Genomic DNA, 22,721 nt, shown 5'->3' with positions numbered 1-22,721 from the left:
TATGAGGAGAGACTGAGGGATTTGGGGTTGTTTTCACTGGAAAGAAGGCGGCTAAGAGGGGATCTTATAGAAACATATAAGATGATCAGAGGTTTAGATAGGGTGGATGGTGATAGCCTGTTTCCTCGGATGGAGAAATCTAGCACGAGGGGGCATGGCTTTAAATTAAGGGGGGGTAGTTATAGGACGGATGTCAGGGGCAGGTTCTTTACCCAGAGGGTGGTGAGGGACTGGAATGCCCTGCCTGCTGCAGTTGTAAATGCGCCTAGTTTGGGGGCGTTTAAGAGATTGGTGGATAGGTTTATGGACGAAAAGGGATTGGTTTAGATTAGTGGGTCAATGTTTTTTTTTAAAAAAATAAGACTGGTCGGCGCAACATTGTGGGCCGAAGGGCCTGTTCCGCGCTGTAATGTTCTATGTTCTATGTTCTAATCCTCTTCTCGCCCACTACTCTTAGCTACTCAAAATTCCTCCGCTTTTAGTTTAACACTTTCCTTCACCTCCTTTGTTATCCACGGCTTATTACCTCTCCTCCTACTATCCTTTTTGACCATCGGAATAAATTTCCGTTGAGCACCAAGAAACATCTCCTTAAAGATCCTCCACTGCTCCTCAACAGACCCTCCCTCCAACGCGCTCTCCCAGTCCACATTCGCCAATTCTTCTCTCATCCTACCGTATTTCCCTCTATTCAAACAAAGGACGCATGTCCGGGAACCCACTTTCTCCTCCTCCATCTGCACCAGAAACTCCACCATACAATGATCACTCTCCCCAAGAGGATCCTTCACCACAAGGTCCCTAATTCTACCCGCTTCATTACATAGCACCAGATCCAAGATAGCTCGCTCTCTCGTCGGCTCCAATACACACTGTTCGAGGAAACTATCCCGGCAGCATTCCAAGAACTCTTCATCGAGCCCCCCACGTCCAACATGGGTCGACCAATCAATATGCAGATTGAAATCCCCCATAACTACGGCCGTCCCATTCCTGCACACCGCACTTATTTGCGCGTTAACAGCCCGCCCCATCTCCAGATCATTATTCGGGGGCCTATAGACGACACCCACCAGCGTCTTCCTCCCTTTGCTGTTCCTAATCTCCACCCACAACGATTCCACCCTCTGCTCCTTGGCTCCAGTATCATCCCTTGCTACCACCGTGATGCTATCCTTAATCAGTAGAGCTACGCCCCCGCCTTTTCCCTCCCTTTTCAGGGAGTGCCTGAAAACTGTCAACGTCTTAATTGTCAGTGAAATTGAATGGGGTGTCAGACCATTTTTTGAACAGAGGGTGGAGTAAAACAGCCTGAGTTACTGAGTTTAAAATCACCTCTTGCATAAGATTTGTTGCACTTCAGATAGTTCAGTAGTTCAGTGTTGGATTATAGTGGCTGAAGCTAGGCATTGGCTACAGTATGTGTGAAGTTGGTAGATGGGTGCACATTAGAACTGTACTTCCAACCATTAGAAATGGGCAATAAATGCTGTTGTGCCTACACCCCATGGAAGAATGTTTTTTTTAAAAAAGTCCTGGACTACAGAGCAGGGAAATAGCCTAGAGACCCATTTCTGATTTCAACCGACCAGTTCCTGTTGGGTGAGGACAAGGTTTGGTCAGCACTATTGCTGTCAGGATTGAGTAGCCTGGGTAAAGTACCAGTGGACTGATTTGTATCCCAGGGAGAGTCAACATCTTCAGACAAAGAACATGGGTTATTAAAGAACATCTCAGGCATAGTTAGAGGTGCTTGAGGTGATAACATAGAACACTACAGCACAAACAGGCCCTTTGGCCCACACGTTGCGCCAATCACATGCGTACCTACCAGGCTGTAGAACTGTCTGTAACTCCCAATCCTATTAAGTTCCATGTACTCATCCAGAAGTCTTTTAAAAGACCCCAGCGAGTTCACCTCTACCACCACCGATGGCAGCCAATTCCACTCACTCACCACCCTCTGAGCGAAAAACTTACCCCTAACATCTCCTCTGTACTTGCTTCCCAGCACCTAAAACCTGTGTCCTCTCGTAGCAACCATTTCAGCCCTGGGAACTAGCCTCCGAGAATCCACCCTATCTATTCCTCTCAACATTTTATAAACCTCTATCAGGTCGCCTCTTAACCTTCGTCTCTCCAGGGAGAAGAGACCTAGCTCCCTCAACCTATCTTCATAAGGCATGCCTCCCAATCCAGGCAACATCCTTTTAAGTATCCTCTGCACCCTCTCAATAGCTTCCACATCCTTCCTGTAGTGAGGCGACCAGAACTGCGCACAGTACTCCAAGTGGGGTCTGACAAGAGTCTTATAAAGTTGCAGCGTTACCTCCTGACTCCTAAGCTCAATCCCTCGATTAATGAAGGCCAGTACACCATACACCTTCTTGACCACATCCTCCACCCGATTTAAGAATCCTATGGACCCAGACCCCAAGATCCTTCTGCTCCTCAACACTGCTAAGACTCCTACCCTTGATATTGCACTCCTTCATCCCACTGGTCCTGCCAAAATGGACCACTACACATTTATCCGCGTTGAAGTCCATCTGCCACTTCTCTGCCCAGTCTTGCATCCTATCTGTGTCATGCTGCAACTTCTGACATCTCTCCAGACTATCCACCTCACCACCAACCTTCATATCATCGGCGAACTTACTAACCCATCCCTCCACTTCCTCATCCAGGTCATTTATGAAAATGACAAACAGCAAGGGTCCTAGAACAGATCCCTGGGGCACTCCACTGGTGACCGACCTCCATGCAGGAAAAGACCCATCCACAACCACTCTCTGCCTTCTGCAGGCAAGCCATTTCTGGATCCACAAGGCCAAAGCCCCTTGGATCCCATGCCCTCTCACCTTCTCAAGAAGTCTTGCATGGGGGACCTTATCAAACGCCTTGCTGAAGTCCATGTAAACCACATCCACCGCTCTTCCTTCATCAATGTGTTCAGTCACATTTTCAAAGAACTCAACTAGGCTCGTAAGTCACGTCCTGCCCTTGACAAAGCTACTTTCAAGCTTTAATATGATTGGGTAGGAACACAGACTAAGAAGAAGTTTATTGATTTGTTTTGTTAGTGAAAGGAAGGCGAACCTCAAAGTTGAATTTCAGAACTTTGGCCGCGGTAGTTACTTTATTTTCTGGTGACCTACAGCATTCAAGTCGATCGCCAAGCCTGGTCACTGGGGGTCTGCTCTTCTCTGTGGTTGGGGGAAAGATGAGCGAGGGCATCAACTTCTCGGATGACCTGGGCAGGTAGGAATTAATAATCTGATTGCTCCACAGTTCCTATCGCTCAATTTTGTTTTTTTTTCCCTCCAAACTTAAGAAATGTTAGTGATCCAATATTGGATTTTGTTTCCCCCTCCTTGGAATGAAGTCCGGGCTCCAAAATCTGTCTTCCAAGATTAACCATTGTGGGATCCAATAAAAATGCTAGTTAATGAAACAATAGATTCATAGAATTTCCATCAATCTTGAGTATCTGAACCTGTCAGTCTGAACCTGGGGGAAAGAACTCGAGAATGAGTCAAGAGATTATGACCACTGTTCATGTCAAAATCAATACCTACATGGACTGCTAAGGGCTGAAGGCCTGTTACCCTACATTTTCATTGTAACCTCAAGCAAGGTGTTAAGCAGCTTGGGGTTACAGGTTGCTCCCTCCTGCTGTGTGACCAGCAGGGTTTTTATGATGGCGAAGCTCTCTCACCTATGATGAAGACCATGGCTTCAAAGCTTGTATAAACCAAATGGGCTCAACCTGCTGTCTCCCCCTACCCACAGACTTTTCACCTGCCCCTCTCCCATGGCTACTAGACACATGTGAGGAAAGAAGCCATTTGATCAAGGAGGTGGTTGTTGCCAAATTGGTTCTGTACTTACCCAGTAACCACAGTAACTGCAGCAGGCGACGGTGCAGAGGGACCTCGGGGTCCTTGTGCATGAGTCACAAAAACCCAGCCTGCAGGTGCAGCAGGTGGTCAGGAAGGCTAATGGGATGCTGGCCTTCATAGCGAGGGGGATTGAATATAAAAGTAGGGGGGTCTTGCTGCGGCTGTATAGGGCATTGGTGAGGCTGCAGCTGGAGTACTGTGTGCAGTTTTGGGCGCCGTACTTACGCAAGGATATTTTGGCCTTGGAGGGAGTGCAGAGGATGCCGGAGTTGAAGGGGTTGAGCTATGAGGAGAGGCTGAATAAACTAGGATTGTACTCGTTAGAATTTAGAAGAATGAGGGGAGATCTCATTGAGACATATAAGATGATGAATGGGATGGATAGGATAGAGGTGGAGAGACTCTTCCCACTCAGAAAGGACAATAGGACTAGGGGGCACAGCCTCAAGATAAAGGGGGGGCGGTTTAGAACGGAGTTGAGGAAGAACTTCTTCACTCAGAGTGGTGAATCTCTGGAATTCTCTGCCCGTTGAAGTGGTGGAGGCTACCTCGCTAAATATTTTTAAGACGCGGGTTGATGGGTTTTTGATAAGAGAGGGGATTAAGGGTTATGGGGAGAGGGCGGGAATGTGGAACTGAGCCACGACAGATCAGCCATGATCTTATTGAATGGCGGGGCAGGCTTGAGGGGCTAGATGGCCTACTCCTGCTCCTATTTCTTATGTTCTTATACATTTTGTAGCAGAACTTACTGCATGTGATCAAGTCCATCAAAACCTGGGTGGCGAAAAGCTGCAGCAGGCGACGGTGCAGAGGGACCTCGGGGTCCTTGTGCATGAGTCGCAAAAACCCAGCCTGCAGGTGCAGCAGGTGGTCAGGAAGGCTAATGGGATGCTGACCTTCATAGCGAGGGGGATTGAATATAAAAGTAGGGAGGTCTTGCTGCGGCTGTATAGGGCATTGGTGAGGCCGCAGCTTGAGTACTGTGTGCAGTTTTGGTCGCCGTACTTAAGCAAGGATATTTTGGCCTTGGAGGGAGTGCAGAGCAGGTTCACTAGGCTGATACCGGAGTTGAGGGGGTTGAGCTATGAGGAGAGGCTGAATAAACTAGGCTTGTACTCGTTAGAGTTTAGAAGAATGAGGGGAGATCTCATTGAGACGTATAAGATGATGAATGGGATGGATAGGATAGAGGTGGAGAGACTCTTCCCGCTCAGAAAGGACAGTAGGACTAGGGGGCACAGCCTCAAGATAAAGGGGGGGAGGTTTAGAACGGAGTTGAGGAGGAACTTCTTCACTCAAAGGGTGGTGAATCTCTGGAATTCTCTGCCCGTTGAGGTGGTGGAGGCTGCCTTGCTAAATATTTTTAAGACGCGGGTTGATGGGTTTTTGATAAGCGAGGGGATTAAGGGTTATGGGGAGAGGGCGGGAATGTGGAACTGAGCCACGACAGATCAGCCATGATCTTATTGAATGGCGGAGCAGGCTCGAAGGGCTAGATGGCCTACTCCTGCTCCTATTTCTTATGTTCTTATTATCAACCCGCAGTTTCAACAATTTGCTCATTACCAATTTTCTGGTGATTGTAAATTTCTTGAATTCCCCCTCCCTTCAATTTCTTAATTTACAGCAATTGCTGGGATATTACTTGTGTTCTCTGTAGTGAAGGCCAGTGTTTAATTCATCTGTCTTCTCCTTCCATTATTAATTCCACTATCTAAATGATCAGTACTTATTTTTGTTAATAATTTTCTTCTTAGTGATTCCTTTTTAAATATCTCTCTTGAAGCTTTCTCTTGAACTCTGCTTTTTTTTCCATCATTATCAATCTTTTAGTCATTCTTTGCTTTTTTATATTCTGTCCAATCTTATGACCTGCCACCCACCTTTACAAAATGATATGCTTCTTCTTGGAAGTGTGAGACCATCTGTAACTTTTTTAGTTAACCATGGATAGTGGATGGCTCCCATTGGAATTTTTATTATTTGTTGGGACATATCTACCCTGTGTATTTGGAAATTGCCCCTTCAGTATCTGCCACTGCGTCTCTACTGACCAATTCTTTAACCAAATTTGGTAGTCCTGCTTTCTTAAGTTTAAAATACTAATCTTGGACTCTCTCTTCACTCCCTTTAAAATAAATGTCAAATTCAATCATATTATGATTGCCTCTACCTAGGGGCCCCTTCACAATGAGATCAACGATTAATCCTATCTTGTTGCACATTGCAAGTCTAGCCTGCTCTCTGGTTGCCTGCAGAATGTGCTGTTCCAAGAAACTGTTCCAAAAACATTCTACGTTCAAGCTAATTTTGATATCTGATTTTTCCAGTCCACGTGTAGATTAAAAACTCTTATGATTATCACTATACTTTGCTGACAAGCTCCCATATCTCTTCCTCTCTACTCTGTCCTACTGTGTAGTTACAATTAGGGGACTTGTACACTTCACAAGTGACTTCTTGACTGTATTGTTTCTCATCTCTATCCAAGCTGCTTCTACGTCCTGCTTTCATGAACTTAGGTCATCCCTGTCTATTGCACAAATATCAGCGATTAACAGAGCCACCCTTGCACCTTTTCTTAGCTTCCCGACCTTCCTAAATGTCATGCAGCCTTCAACATTCAGTTCCGAATCTATGTAATCCTGCAGTCATATCTCTGCAATCAGGTTGTACTCAATTAATTATATTTGCACAACCACTTTGTTTTGTTTTGAATGCTGTGTGCATGTAGAGCTTTTAGTTCTGTTATTTTATTGTTTTTTGTAACCTCTAGCCTTGTCTACTGGTTTATTCTTTGATTACTCTCTATGTTTTCCTATCACCTTCCGTTTATCATTTCCCACATAATGCTTTTCTCCCTTGCCTTGCCTCTGCTCTTTGTTTTGCCACATTTCCCAATTTGATCCCTTGCCCAGTATTTAATTTAAAACCCTCTTCCGTCTACAAGGTGCACCGCAGAAACTCAGCAAGCCTTCTTCCACAGCATCTTCCAAACCACGACCACTACCATCTAGAAGGACAAGAGCAGCAGATACCTGGGAACACCACCACCCGGAGGTTCCCCTCCTGGTCACTTGAAAATACATCACCATTTCTTCACTGTTGCTGGGTCAAAACCCTGGAATATTCTCCCTAACAGCACAGTGGGTGTACCTATACCTCAGGGACTGGAATGGTTCAAGAAGGCAGCTCACCATGACCTTCTCAAGGGGCAATTGGGGATGGGCAAGAAATGTTGGCTTAACCAGCGCTGATCACATCCCATGAAATCTCTTTTTAAGAAGCATTGTAACATAAGGTTATTTTTATTGTGAAGGTTTAATATTGTGGTGTTCTTGTTCAATAGTGTACACCATTAATAGTCCCAGATGACCATAGGCAGCTCTCCTCTTTAAGGGGGAGAGCTAATTAGTGAGACTTAATTGATTGGGCGGCATGGTAGCACAGTGGTTAGCACTGCTGCTTCACAGCTCCAAGGTCCTGGGTTCGACGCTCAGGTCACTGTCTGTGTGGAGTTTGCACATTCTCCTCATGTCTGCGTGGGTTTCTTCTGGGTTCTCCGGTTTCCTCCCACAGTCCAAAGATGTGCGGGTTAGGTTGATTGGCCATGCTAAAAAATTGCCCCTTAGTGTCCAGGTTGTGGAGATTAGAGGGATTAGTGGGTATAATATGTGGGGATATGGGGGTAGGGCCTGGGTGGGATTGTGTTCGGTGCAGACCCGATGGGCCGAAGGGCCTCTTTCTGCACTGTAGGGTTCTATCGTTAACCTGAGGATCACCACACCTCGGGTGAGGGGCAAGGTTGAGAAGTGCATCACAAACCAACCGTTCTGTCAACTGAGCTAACCGACCCCATTCATTATCTGTGCACGGTTGCACAGTGGTTAGCACTGCTGCCTCACAGCACCAGAGACTCTCGTTCGATTCCCAGCTTGGGTCACTGTCTGTGTGGTGTCTGCACATTCTTACCATGTCTGTGGGGGTTTCCACTCAGTGCCCCGGTTCCCTCCCACAGTCCAAATGATGTGCAGATTGGGTGAATTGGCCATGCTAACTTCTCCCTCAGTGTACCCAAACAGATGTTGGAGTGTGGCGACTCGGGGATTTTTGCAGTAACTTCAATAGAGTGTTAATGTAAGTCTACTTGTGACACTAATAAATAAACTTTTAAAAAAACCATGAGAACTCAGATCTCATATTCCCAGCTTTCCTACTGAAGTTCCACTCTCTCTCTTCATCTGCCCCTCCAATCCACTAACTCTCCAACTGATTGCTCCTTTCTAGCCCCCAACCCTTCTGTTGAAACCTGAGATTAGTGAGTAAAAATGTAGAGGGGAGCAGAAAGTTGTAACAGGGCATAAACAAGTATTAATTGATATTAGCCATGGCAGGTAAGTATTTATTTGTGTGGACGTGTGAAGTCTACCACTTTGGAGCTAAGGAAACTAGAATATTTTCTAACTTCTGAGAAGTCAAAGATTGTGGAGGAGCAAAGATTTAGGAGTTCCAAAATCACTGTGATTGAGTGGAAGTTTCAAAATAATGAAACACCCTTAATGGAACGTTAACCTTTGCCTCAAGAGAACTTGAATCGGAAAGATTGAAAATTATGCTAGTTTTATAAAGCACTGGCTTGTCTCCCATGTAGGAGGGCTGCATTCAGTACTGGCATGATAGGAAGGATATATTAGCCTTGGAGGGGCTGCAGTGCAAATACACCTGAGCGATACCCGGGCTAGAAGGGTTAAATTATGAGGACAGGTTGCAGAGGCTAGGTTTATGTTCCCTTGAATACAGAAGATTAAGGGTGATCTAATTGATGAATTTAAAATTATTTTAAAATTGATGAACCAGACAGAGGGGAAGCTAGTTGTTTTGGTGGACAGATTCAGAATATGGGAGTTAGACCTGGACCATTCCAGGGAGTTCAAGGAAGGATACTGGTCATGTGCCTGCCAAAATACCAGGGGTCTATTGAAATTAAACTGTGGTTGATAAATCTGTGTTAATTGATATCAAAGTAAAGGTAGGTAGATAGAGGTAGGACACAGATAAGCTTGGTCTAGCTGAATGGTAGAACAAACTCAAGGGGCTGAATAGCTTCTTTCCATGTTCTCTGCCCTTAGCACCCAGCTGTCTGCCTGATGTCTGTGTCTCCCTAGCCTGTCCAGAGATTATTCATGAAATTTCTCATTGAGCAAATCTTTTAACTGATTTAAATAAATGTCCTTTGGTCCCACTGATCTGACTTGCCCTCAAGGAAAATTCTGAGTTCACTTGACCATTTAGCCATTTCTTATCCCTTGTTGTGTGTCTTTGCTTCAGACTAACTGACGCCTCTGAAATCCCCTTTACGCTTGGAAAAGTTCTTGTTGCTATTTGTCAGTACACAGTCTGGTTCTAATGTGGCCTGATCAGAGTTCAGTGGTGGAGAAAAATCTAACTAATGCCTCACCATGTCTAGGCATAACTCCAGAAACAGTTTATCAAGTGACTGCACAGTTCACTGCCAGAGTACAATTCTTTGCATTTATTATCAGGAAATATCATTGGTATTTGTTCATTTGCATTGCAATAATAACTTGTATTTGTATAGCACCTTTAGTGTAGGCACTTCATAAGAGCATTATCGGACAAAATTTGGTACTGTGACTTAGAGTTACTGGGAGAGACAATAGAAACACCAAGATCTTGAAGGCTGAAGGAGGCTAACAGATAGTTAGGGGTAAGATCAAAGACAGATTTAAAAATGAGGATGAGAATTTTTACATTGCATCTTTGCCAATGAACACGAGGGAAGTTTTTGGGTGAGATTTGATACTTAAATGATCTAAGATTTGAAATGCATCCTTTATCATGATGCATCATTACGACCTTCTGAAGGGGCAATTGGGGATGGGCCTTGGTGTGGTCTCGCTACCAATTCAGAAAACTCACATGGTTTCAGCATCCAAAGTCATTAATGTAGATTAGAAACATCCAATCTTGGCTCGCTGGAATGTTATCTGAACTGTACCTGCCTTTGAAGCAATTTTTATTTCTACCCTCACAAGAGTGTTGTATTACAGGTGTGTTATAATGGTCGGAATGCCCTTCCCCAATATGAAGTCACCGGAGCTGCTGGAGAAGATGGCTTATTTGGATAAGATCCTGGTATGTTGTGGCTGGGTCTGAGCACAAATTCTTTTATCACTCAGGAGTTGGGAGTACTTGTTTATAGTTTCTCAGGTGCAGTGTGGGAACCCATACTGGATCCAACAACAGTACATCATCCAAAATCACCACTCTTTGTTTTGTGTGTGGTATTCATATTGCTGAATAGCACGTGGTTCAGAATGACTGCAACAGCATGGGTTTTATTCCCATTCCAGCTGAGGAAAACTTGGAGCCTGAATCCTTGTCTGCTCCTGATGGTGAAAGGCAATGAAGCATTTCAGGAACGCAGCTTAGGATGACGTTTCAGCAGACAAACAGCCGAGGACCGGCCTTCAGGCAGAGCACACATGATGATATTTATTTTGTCTCGTTAACTTGTGTTTTCAGTTTGAAATGTGGGCCCATGATCCTCTGAAAGCGAACCTCAAACACGACTGAGCGTCTGTCCCCACATTGAAACTGTTGCACAATTTACTTTGAGTTAAATTTGTTTTGAAATTTTAACACTCAATATAAATATATATATTCCTTTCTACTACCCCCACTCCTAAAGATGCTGACCCCTGCACCCCCAAAGGTGCTAGCTCTCTTCCCTCCCTCCTCTCCCTCAAAGGTGCTGGCTCTCTTTCCCTCCCCCGAAAGTGCTGACTAGTTCTCTCTCTCCTTCCCCTGAAAGTGCTGACTCTCTCCCCCTCCCCTGAAGGTGCTGACTCTCTCTCCCCCTCCCCTGAAGGTGCTGACTCTCTCTCCCCCTCCCCTGAAGGTGCTGACTCTCTCTCCCCCTCCCCTGAAGGTGCTGACTCTCTCCCCCCCTCCCCTGAAGGCCACAATTAGGCCACTTAGTCCACCAAGTCTGTTTCACCATTCAATCATGGCTGATACTTTTCTCATTCCCATTCTCCTGCCTTTTCCTCATAATCCCTGATCCCCTTATTAATTAAGAACCTATCTATCTCTGTCTTAAAGACATTCAATGACCTGGCCTCTTCAGCCTTCTGCGGCAAAGAGTTCCACAGATTCACCCACTCTCTGGCTGAAGAAATTCCTCCTCATCTCTGGTTTGAAGGATCATCCCTTCAGCCTGAGGTTGTGCCCTCTGGTTCTAGTTTGTCCTACCAGTGGAAAATCCTCTCCACTTTCACTCTGTCCAGGCCTCGCAAGTATCCTGTAAGTTTCAATAAGATCTCCCACTCATTCTTTTAAACTCCAACAAGGACAAAACCAGAGTCCTCAACCCGTTCCTCATACGATAAGCTCTTCATTCCAGGGATCATTCTTGTGAACCTCCTCTGGACCTTTCCAAGGCCAGCATATCCTTCCTTAGATACGGGGCCCAAAACTGCTCATGGTACTCTAAATGGGATTTGACCAGAGCCTTATACAGCCTCTGAAGTACATCCCTGCTCTTGTATTCGAGCCCTCTCGACATGAATGCTAACATTGCATTTGCCTTCCTAAGTGCTGACTTGAACCTGCATGTTAACCTTAAGAGAATCTTGAATAAGGACTTCCAAGTCTCTTTGTTTTCTGATTTCCTCAGCATTTCTCCATTTAGAAAATAGTCTGTGTCTCCATTCCTCCTTCCAAAGTGCTTAACCTCACACTTTTCCATATTGTATTCCATCGGCCACTTCTTGCCCACTCTCCTAACCTGCCCAAATCCTCCTGTGTGCCCCCCGCTTCTTCAATACTACCTGTCCCTCTACATATCTTTGTATTATCATCTGCAAACTTAGCAGTAATTCAAGACGCTGACTCTCCTTCCCTGAAGGTGCTGACTCTCGCTCTCTCTTTTTCTCTTCTCCCTCCCCTGAAGGTGTTGACTCTTTCCCCTTCCTAGGTTTAGGGTTCTGCTTAGTTTCTGCTGATATTGATTTTTTGACTGTTTGATTCCTGACAAAATCTTTGTGGTCAGTATAACATTTGGTGAACAACAGTCTCCCATCATGTCACCTTTCAGCTGTTTCTAACCAGGATTAAAATCTAGTTCAATGCCATTGTTATCATACCATGGCAAGCAAAGATTTAAATTTGTAATCTGTCAATAAGAGTATCAATGTAAATCAAGCAAATCCCATTGTAAGTGTATCCATATTGTAAGGATTAAGAAACTGAATGAGCTATTTAATGGGCGATGCTTTCTGCGGGGTGATGGCCAACACAGTAGCACAGTGTTTAGCACTGCTGCCTTACAGCACCACAGACCTGGGTTCAGTTCCAACTTTGAGTGACCCTGAAGTTTGTACGTTCTCCCCATGCCTGCATGCATTTCATCCGGTGCTTTGGTTTTTCCCACAGACCAAAAATCTGTAGATTAGATGGATTGACCATGATAAAATTGCCACTTAGTGTCCCAATATGTGTAAATTAGGGGCAATAGCGGGGTAAATACTTGGGGTTAAAGAGATAGGTTGTGGGTAAGATACTCTGTCGGAGTGTTGGTACAGACTTGATGGGCCAATTGGCCTGCTTCTGCACTTAGGGACTCTATGATTCTGTGGTTTTCAACCCACCCTCACAAATTTGAACCAAGAAGGGGATTGTCACTTTCAGCCTCTTTACCTTTGGTTCCAGATAATAGCACCTTTGCATCCTCCACCATAGACTGAACATATCTACTTATTTATTTATTAGTACTACAAGTGGGCTTATGTTAACACAGCAATTAAGTTACTGTGAAAATTCCCCAGTCACCCCACTCCGGCACCTGCTCAAGGACATGGAATTTAGCAGGGCCAATCCACTTAACCTGTACATCTTTCAGACTGTGGGAAGAAACCAGAGCACTGGAGGAAATGCACTCAGATGTGGGAAGAACATGCAAATTCTGCACAGACAGTGACCCAAGCTGGTAATCAAACCCTGGTGCTGTGAGGCAGCAATGCTAACCACTGTGCCACCCTAGTAGCCACTTGCCTTCTATTTAAAACATGGATGAGGTTTAAGTTGATACTTGTAATGTGACCTAGAACTAGGGTGTGGTTTGCAATGTGGTTTGTAATGTAATCTAAACAGGTGGGGGATTGTAATGTGGCCTAAACTGGAGGTGTTTGAAATGTGGTTCCAAATGGGGCTATGGACTGTAATGTGGTCTAGTCTGGGGAGCAGAAGGTGACAGCTGTAGTTTGTAATGTGGAATGGAATTGTGAAGAAATAAATGGTATCTTCCTTGTTCATTTTTATTTTAATTCTGCAGCCAAAGACTGATGGGAATAGTCCAGGAAAACTACTTGTGGAAAATCTCTGCATGAAAGCTGTAAATCAGTCTATAGGTAGGTGACTGTATAACATGGACACTGAGCAAGGATAACCAAGTTATCTACTACAATGTATCAGATAGCACTGGGAGGGTCACAGAATGATGGCAATATTCAGGTTCACAAGCCTAATCATTGTGACACCTGCATTACCCACAACAGTCTGGACTCCCATCCCCACATTGTTGCCTTTAGGATCCCCCAAGGATTTATCCTTGGTTTCCTTCTTCACTTGTGGGGCAGCAACAACATCAGCCAACATGGGTCAGTCTCCATGTGTGCATCAATAGCACTTGGCTCTATCAGTTCATCACTATCTCAACCCCTTCGCTGCCCCTGTGCAGTCTGACAGTTTCTTTGACTTGGCCTTCGAAGAACCATGATTACCTCCAGCTAAACGTCGAGAAGACTGAATCTACTGACTTTTGACCCTTCGGTCAATCTCACAATCCTTTATTTTGGTTGGCAACCTATTGAAATGATTTACTGGCTTTAAAGAAGCATCTGAGGTTTGTGTTGCCTCATTTTTCCCAGAGGCTGTCATTTGAAATGAAACCATGAGTGAGCATTCCTGTTCTTCATGCAATGTGCTGTTTCCAGGGCGAGCCATTCGTCACCGAGAGGACTATGCTACTATTGTGCTACTGGATCATCGCTACACTCGGCCCAGCATTCTTAGCAAGTTACCAACTTGGATTAGAGGACAAACACGTGCAGAAGCTTCTTTTGGACCCGTCCTTAAAGCCATTGGAAAGGTGGGTTAACTGAGATGTTACATTTAGCAGCAGTCAGCCTGTGTAGATACCATAGAGATAAGTAGCTGAGGTTATTATTACCAATGTACAGTTCAGTAAATGAATAATGTAACTCATTGGTTTCAAAAATTATGTCTCCTTAATGCAATCACTTGATTGGAGGAAGAGTCCAGATTAGTATTACATTAAATATTTAACAAGTCTCCCTGATTTATTTTTGTCTTGCAGTTCTTCAGAGACAAGAAGACCTGTGGCGATGCTATAAAGTAGCTGAAAGTGAACATTGCTATGTTAACAAGAGGTTTTACTCATGAATTTTAGCTGCTTCAAGCCATTTCATCAGTTACAAAGGCCTTTCCCAGTTGTATAAAATGAAGTAAAGTTGATTCTAATCTTTTTTTTTACTACTGATGGCTTCCTTGTGACTGTTTGATATTTATTAGTTGAGTATTCATTCGTACTTGTGCAAAATGTTTGCATTTTCTTTGCTGAATCTCTCAAAAATTAAAGATACAGATGCCTTGTTTGTGTGGTAATCCTATCTCCTAGCCTCTGAAGGATTATGCCGTTCAGGTATAGCATGAGGTAACTGGCTATCTGTCCAAATCCTAATGGAGAAAGCATGTGGGCAAAGCCGACAGAGTCCAGGAGCAAGAGAGGCCAAAAGGTCTAACACCTGCTGCCATTTCCTATAATCTTGTGCTTCTCTTACCCCTCAGATGTTGTAGGAGCTATTCTGAAATTGTCTGTCTTGATTTCAGATTTCCAGCAGTCTACGTTTCCCTAGGTAATTCAACTCTTTGTACCAAAACTCAGCAATTTCCACCAGCCTGGGCAGTTGCACAATTTGCACACATTCCCAACAAACCACTCAGTCATCAAATACTCTTTGACCTAGCCAAAGCAACACACAGTAGTTGTTGGAAGTCAGAAACCAAAAGAGAAAATGCTGGAAACACAGCAGTGTTGCCTCACCCCACTGACGTGTGATTAAAGAACAGCTTATTCTAACCATTTAAAAGAGGGAGGACAATAGGCACCTGACACATTGCTCAGAATATCATTTGATCCAACCATTGTAAGGTCAGCAATTGATTCCAGAGCACACAACATCATTAATATTCCCGAGTTCAGACAATGCTGACACTATCAAGTTCAGGAAATGCACAGCGCTGACATTGAGTTACAAGAGTATACAGCATTACCAGTATGTAGATCAAAAAATACTCAAAGCAAGGGAAGTGGAGTTCAGAGAATAGCACAAGTGCTATCAAATTAAGGTCACCCATAGCACTGGCATTGTTAAGTGACCACATATAGCTAACATTGGAATTCAAATAATATGTTAAAATTTCTAAGTCAACATAACTGTGGTAAAGACCATTTTCCCCAGTTTTTCAGTTAGTGTTTATACTACACAAGAATTACTTTCCTTTTCTTTCCATCCCCCTATATCAGCCTTTCAATATTCCCTTTCCGCTCATGGACTCATCTAATTTCATTTTAAAAGCCTCCAAGCCATTTGCCTCATCTACACTCTGTGGCAATGAATCACTGAGTAAAGAAATGTCTCCTTATTTGCCTGTTTAGATTTATTAGTGATTATTTGGTATTTATGACCCACCTAGTTTTGGATTTTCCTACACTTTCCTACAATCCCTCCACACCTAACTTGTGTATCTATTCAGAATTTTAAAAATTCTATAAAATGTCTCTGTCTTCTCTCTTCTAAAGAGAAGACAAAGTCTCAACCTTGTTCTTGACATCTGTAATCGCTTTGAAAATTACTTTCAAAGATGGTATAAGAACAAACTTTCTCCTTATGGCATGGAGACCAGAACCATGCACAGTAGTCTTCTGATCAGAGTTCTTTATAAATTTAACATAACTTCACTACTTCAGAATTAAATATCCTTAGAAACAATTCCCCGTGCTTTGTTAGCATGTTTAATTGCTTTGTCTTCATCGTGTAGCTATCCATGCACCACCCCTACCTCCACCTGTCCAGTTTGCTATCTAAAAAATTTTGCCATTGAGTTACTTTTTCTTAAATCTAAATTATTAATGCAAATGATCATTAATCATGGCCCCAACACTAATACTTGTGAAAAACTGGTTACTACCTTCTTCCTGAGTAACTCAGCTGTAACTCTCTGATTCCTATATTTGTTACTCAGTCAATTAATTGACACTTGTCAGCATCGTGGCACAGTGGGGGCGGCATGCTGGCACAGTAGTTGGCATTGCTGCCTCACAGTGTGATGTGGATAACACAAATCATGACTGCTGTCGGGGGCGGCATGCTGGCACAGTAGTTAGCACTGCTGCCTCACAGTGTGTGATGTGGATAACACAAGTCATGACTACTGTCGATACCAGAAACTGCTGGCTCCATGTGGAGAGAACCTCCAAGAAGATTGCACACAGCCTCACAGTGCCAGGGACCTGGGTTCAATTCCAGCCTTGGGTCACTGTCTGTGTGAAGTTTGCACATTCTCCCCATGTCTATGCGGGTTTCCTCTGGTGCTCCAATTTCCTCCCACAGTCAAAATTGTATGAATTAGGTGGATTGGCCATGGAAAATTGACCCTAGTGTCAGGGATTAGCAGGGTAAATATGTGGGGTTACAGGAATAGGGTCTGGGTGGGATGGTGGTCAGTGCAAGCTCGATGGGCCAAATGGCCTCTTTCTGCACTGTAGGGATTCTAGGATTCTTGTCTCCACACATCTGACTCTTTGTCAATTGACTGTGCAGGATCTGTTCAAAGAACCTTTGAAGATGCAATCATTTGGTATCTGTGGCATTACCCATGTCTACACTTGCTGTTACCTCTCCAAAGAATTCTCTCTGATTGCTTAAGCATAATTTGGCCTTTTGAAATGTATCCTGATTATTTTAAAGTTTACTTTCTGTTTCCAGACTTTGTTCTATCATCTTTTTAGTATAGATTCCAGAACCTTTTCTGTCACTGACATTTACAGTTCCCAGGTTTTGCTTTATTTCCTTTTTGTAAACGAGAACATTAGCTATTTGCCAGTCCTTTGGTACTACCTTTTCTCCTGTTGTACACGTTGGAGCCTCTGCTTTCTCCTCCCTAGTTTCCTTAAATGTGTGTGGGCTTTTTTCCTCTTTTAGTTTAGTTAGTCAGTTATTTTCTCCCTTTGCACACCAACTTTATTAATATTCTTTTCAAGAATATTATTTTGTAATTTTTTTCAGTAAAAAGGGATTTTCAGAGTAAACGAAGAACAAAGAAAATTACAGCAAAAGAACAGGCCTTCTGGCCCTCCAAGCCTGCACCGACCATGCTGCCCAACTGAACTAAAACCCCCTACCCTTCTGGGAAGCATTTCCCTCTATTCCCACCCTATTCATGTACTTGTCAAGACACCCCTTAAAAGTACCATATCTGCTTCCACAACCTCCCCTGGCAGCAAGTTCCAGGCACCCACTACCCACTGTGTAAAAAACTTGCAGTGTGAATGTAAGCCTACTTGTGACTAATAAATAAACTTTACTTTATTAAATATTTATTCAATTCATTTACTATTTCTCTGTTATTACTTGTGAGTTTATCTTGTGCATGCTTTAGTTGTCCGAGATCCTGATTAATTTTCATGTTGTCATTTGTGTGTCTGTGGAATACTTGATTATTTCTTTTGAAACGTTCTAATTTTTTTAGACAAAGCTTACTTTTTTTTGCATTTCCCTTCACTCCTCCATTGCTATTTAGCTATGTGTCAGTTTTCTTAGATTTATTTTTCCCTTTAGTTCAATATTCATCCATAATTTAACTTATATATTGTAGCTTTTAGTGGAATACACATCTTCTGAACTCTACTAGTCGCCCTTTTAAAAATTCCTCTGTGATAGAACTCTTTGTTTTTAATGATTCGGATTACCACCTTTACTTCCATCCTCATTTCTTCAGTTTGATCTTTTCCAATATATCTTTGCCTGCTTACGACACTCTTGATCCTAATCGTGACTTTACTATGTTGTGACCTTTACTATGTTTCCCACTCAGAGTTCTCCTATCCTCCTTAATTATTCATTACAAGATTATTCATTAATTTATTATATTAATTATTAATTACAAGATTATTCATTAATTATATTAATTATTCATTGCAAGATCCAACAGTGATTCTTGTTGAACTTGTATGAGAGTTAAGTTCTATATACCATTTAAAGACTCAGTTCCCTTTACTTCTTTCTTCACTTCTTCCTACCAGTTTATATGAGATAGATGAAATCTCCCAAGATTTTTATTGCCAAAACTGATAACCAAGTTCCACATGCATGAGAACAGCCTCAACCAGGATTTTGGGTTCATGCCACACTACTTGTAACCCCCACCATACTTTGTTTGCAAAACTCACTAACTGACTTGGCTTGAGACAACTCGCACCTCTCTAACCTGTGATTATCCTTCTCTCCATTCACATTGTCCATACCTATAAAGACTTGATTACTGGTAAAGGCTCGCGTTCCAACAATTCTTCACATTTCAATCTATAATTATCTTGCAATTATCTCTTTGCCTATATCTGCCATGTTTGTGAACCTACCTCCACTCACCTAATGAAGAAACAGAAAGTCCATTCCTGACTCTGACTAAGTGCCTTTCCAATTATTCACACTGGCTTCCTCACTGGGTAATCAAATTTGTTTCACTCATCCAAATCATGAATACAAATTGTGAATAGCTGGGCTTAAGCACTGAGCCCTGTGGGACCCCACTAGTCACTGCCTGCCACTCTGAAAAAGACCCATTTAGTTCTACTCTGCTTCCTGTCAGTTAACCAATTTTTTGGGATCTTGGGAGATTTCATCTATCTCATATAAACTGGTAGGAAGAAGTGAAGAAAGGAGTAAAGGGAACTGAGTCTTTAAATGGTATATAGAGCTTAACTCTCATACAAGTTCAACAAGAATCACTGTTGGATCTTTCAATGAATGATTAATATAATTAATTAATAATCTTGTAATTAATAATTAATGAATAATCTTGTAATGAATAATTAAGGAGGATAGGAGAACTCTGAGTGGGAAACATAGTAAAGGTCACAACACAGTAAAGTCACGATTGGGATCAAGTGTCGTAAGCAGGCAAAGATATATTGGAAAAGATCAAACTGAAGAAACGAGGATGGAACTAAAGGTGTAATCCGAATCATTAAAAACAGTTCTATCACAGAGGAATTTTTAAAAGGGCAACTAGTAGTGTTCAGGAAATGTGTATTCCACTAAAGCTACAATATATAAGTTAAATTATGGATGAATATTGAACTAAAGGGAAAAATAAAGCTAAGAAAACTGACACATAGCTAAATAGCAATGGAGGAGTGAAGGGAAATGCAAAAAAAAGTAAGCTTTGTGTAAAAAAAAAAATTAGAATTTTCAATCCATGCCAATATGTTATCCCCAATCCCATGTGCTTTAATTTTACACACTAACATCATATGTGGAATTTCATCAGAAGCTTTCTGAAAATACAAAAAGGCCACATCCACTGGTTCAGCCTTATCTCTTCTCCTAATTACATCCTCAAAACACTCCAGTAGGTTTCTCAAACAGGATTTCCCTTTCCTAAATCCATATTGACTGTCTAATCCCATTGACATTCTCTAAATGCCCTGTCATCATATTCTTTAAAATAGATTCCAGCATTTTCCTACTACTGACTTTAGGTTAACTGATCTATAATTCCCCCTTTTCTCCCTCCCCTTTTTAAAACAGCAGAGTTATATTTGCCACCTTATCAGCCTGCTGTTTCAATGTCTATAGCATTTTGGAAGATGGCCACCTGTTAAGCACCCTGGGATGTAGATTGTCAGGTCCTTGAGGTTTATCAGCTGTCAGTCCCACTAATTTCTCTAATCTTAAGTAATACTAATTTCCTTAATTCTTCCTTCTCACTAGACTTTTGGTTACTTATCATTTCTGGGAAGTTTTTTGTGTGTTTCCTCTGTAATTTTTCTGCAATTTTCTTGTTCTATATCATAAATTAGAACAAAGAACAACACAGCACGGGAAACAGGCCCTTCGGCCCAACGAGCCCGCGCCGCCATCCCACTGTCTCAGTGACCTATTCATGATTTTAGTGTACGCCTAATGTGCGAGGATCAGGGAGGTCCAATTTAGGGACAATTTAGTACCCAATCAATCAGCCTAAAAGCACATCTTTGGGATGTGGGAGGAAACCAGAGTACCCGGAGGAAACCCATGCAACCACGGGGAGAACGTGCAAACTCCCACAGACACAGGCCCAAATCCATGTGTCCGCACAGCAACAGAGATCGTCTCTGAGCTGTCATGTTGCCCTCGAGATGGTCCAGTTTAAGCACACTAACGACATGAAGCAATAGGCAACTCCCAAAGCAACGTCCAAGAGCAGCCCACTACAACCTGCCGCATGCATGCCCCTTGCTGGACTTAAATGCCTGTGGAGACAAAAAAATTCATTATTAAACAGGCAAAGACTGTAACATTCCTGAGGCAAAAACGTAATCCCAAGCCTACAATGTTTAGTAAGGCCTGCTATATCCCCCTATATGTAGCCCGCTCATGTGGCTGTCTGAGTGACTCTTAAACAACCCTAGCGTGCCTGCTTCCACCACCTTACTCGGCAGTGCATTCCACACCCCCACTACCCTTTGCGTGAAAAACTGCCCTCTAATATTTGTCTTATACCTAGCCCCCCTCACCCTAAGCCCGTGACCCCTCGTTCTATCCATTTCTAATAGCAGAAAAAGCTTACCACCATTTACTCTATCTATCCCCTTCATAATCTTATAAACCTCTATTAGATCCCCCCTCAGCCGACGTCTCTCAAGGGAAAACAGCCCAAGTTCGTTCAATCTTTCCTCGTAAGACAGCCCTTCCATACCAGGCAGCATCCTGGTAAATCTCCTCTGCACTCTCTCCAGGATCTCTACATCCTTCCGGTAGTACGGCGACCAGAACTGGACGCAGTACTCCAAGTGAGGCCTAACCAACGTTCTATACAACTGCAACATCAGACTCCTACTCTTATATTCTATACCTCTTCCTATGAAGGCTAACATACCATACTCTTGTTTCTCTTGTTTCAGACTGTAAGAGTCCTACGTTTGTCTTCACTAATATTTTTATATGCTTATAAAAGCTTTCACAGTCTGCTTGTATGTTACTTACAAGCTTACTCTCATACTCTATTTTCCCCTTTTAATGAATCTCTTGACTTTCATTTGCTGAATTCTAATGACAAAGTGTTTCTTAATGAAGTCCAGTATTTTAGATTTAAATTAGGACCTGTGCATTCTTAATATATATCATTAATTTTTCAGAGACAAATTAGTCAGTCTGTGAAATTAAGTCTAAATTTCTCAATGAAATAACTGTTTCTAAAACATAAATGGATTTGCATTTTTCACAGAAAGAAGAGCATAAAAGTTTACACCAGCACCTCACAAATGGGAGAATGGGCAGGACAAAGGAAAAGATGCTGTTGGGCAACAACAAGAAAATTTAATTTTATAAGATGAACATCATGGGCTGGATTTTTGCCATTAGGGGGGAAGTTTGATTCAGAAAATTTCCCAAATGGACAAATCCATCTCCACATAAAGCTTAGCCTAACATTCATAAATAGAGTATCCGGGAACTGTATCAACAGAAACAGATGTCTAGTAGTCTGTTTCTCTACTAACCTCATTATGAACGATTGGCTGAAACCCAGGATTCACTAGTGGATTTGTACATCAGGGGTGTATTTAGGCAGGTTAAAGTGCTTGGCTTTGGTTGAGTGATACCTTCATACAATTATAAAAAGTTATTACTTCTTTGATCTGTTTTAAAGGTCTGCATGTTTTCTTTGGATAAAATTAAGAGCTATGAAGTGAAATGCCTTTTGTTCAAACTATATTGATTCTGTCTGACAGTTTTATAGGGTTGTAAGAACAATGGTTGATTTCAATGCAGATTTCTGACTGGGTGTTTTCTTCATCAGCATTTCAGGAATTGCTATTGTTACTATATAGCTCTGTTTCTGTACATAATGCATTCTGAGTGAATGGGCATAGAGGGAAAATATTTCTGACCTCTTAAATTTATCTTTCGGAATCTCTCTAAATTCAGACTATGGATTATAATTCCACTGATAGGCTGTGGCCTGACCCCATGAACATTGTGTATGGGTATGAGATGCCTATTTCCCCTAGTTGCATCTGACCAGCTTGGGACTGGAAGTTATGAGCCCACTGCCCACACCCTGATCCAGCACTGGTGAAAATTTCTGGCACTGGGAATAGGATTGGGAATCTCTGAATCACATTCTACCTACCATTTGTAAAGGGCTCCAGAGTCAAACAGACCAACATTATATCACACAATAACTAGTCTTTCCAAACAGAGAACCATTCACTGTCTCACACATATGGCTGCAACCCAAAGCAAATTCAGTTGTTTGCAAGGAAATAGAGTTGAATGTTTTATCATTGTTGCCAAGAATTTGGTTTAATCTTTCTCCATCACAAATAATTCCTGTAAAAAATTTTCCATTTCTTGACTTATGCAGCGGACACACATTGGAAATTTCCCCACCACCCTGTTTGCCATTGAATCCTCATTTGGATGCTTTTACAGTTTCCAGATTTTATCA

The 22,721-nt window shown here is 42.6% G+C and overlaps 1 protein-coding gene across 3 annotated transcripts in view; it reads left to right on the top strand.

The window, feature by feature from the left end:
• ddx11 (DEAD/H (Asp-Glu-Ala-Asp/His) box helicase 11) overlaps positions 1–17,671 on the top strand; it is an 87,605-nt gene extending 69,934 nt beyond the window's left edge. For all 3 annotated transcript variants that reach the window (XM_080190597.1, XM_080190595.1, XM_080190596.1), the window contains 5 exons: positions 3,161–3,261; positions 9,977–10,061; positions 13,261–13,336; positions 13,922–14,076; positions 14,305–17,671. In XM_080190597.1, coding sequence (XP_080046723.1) covers positions 3,161–3,261; positions 9,977–10,061; positions 13,261–13,336; positions 13,922–14,076; positions 14,305–14,346 — 459 coding nt within the window. In that variant the 3' untranslated portion in view covers positions 14,347–17,671. The remainder of the gene's footprint in view (positions 1–3,160; positions 3,262–9,976; positions 10,062–13,260; positions 13,337–13,921; positions 14,077–14,304) is intronic.
• Positions 17,672–22,721: the final 5,050 nt, after the last annotated feature.

This window comes from Carcharhinus amblyrhynchos, chromosome 6, assembly GCF_965287045.1.
Source record: "Carcharhinus amblyrhynchos chromosome 6, sCarAmb.v2.hapA, whole genome shotgun sequence".
NCBI lineage: Eukaryota > Metazoa > Chordata > Chondrichthyes > Carcharhiniformes > Carcharhinidae > Carcharhinus > Carcharhinus amblyrhynchos.
Note: the sequence above shows the minus strand (reverse complement) of the source record. Positions and strands in the feature narration are given on the sequence as shown.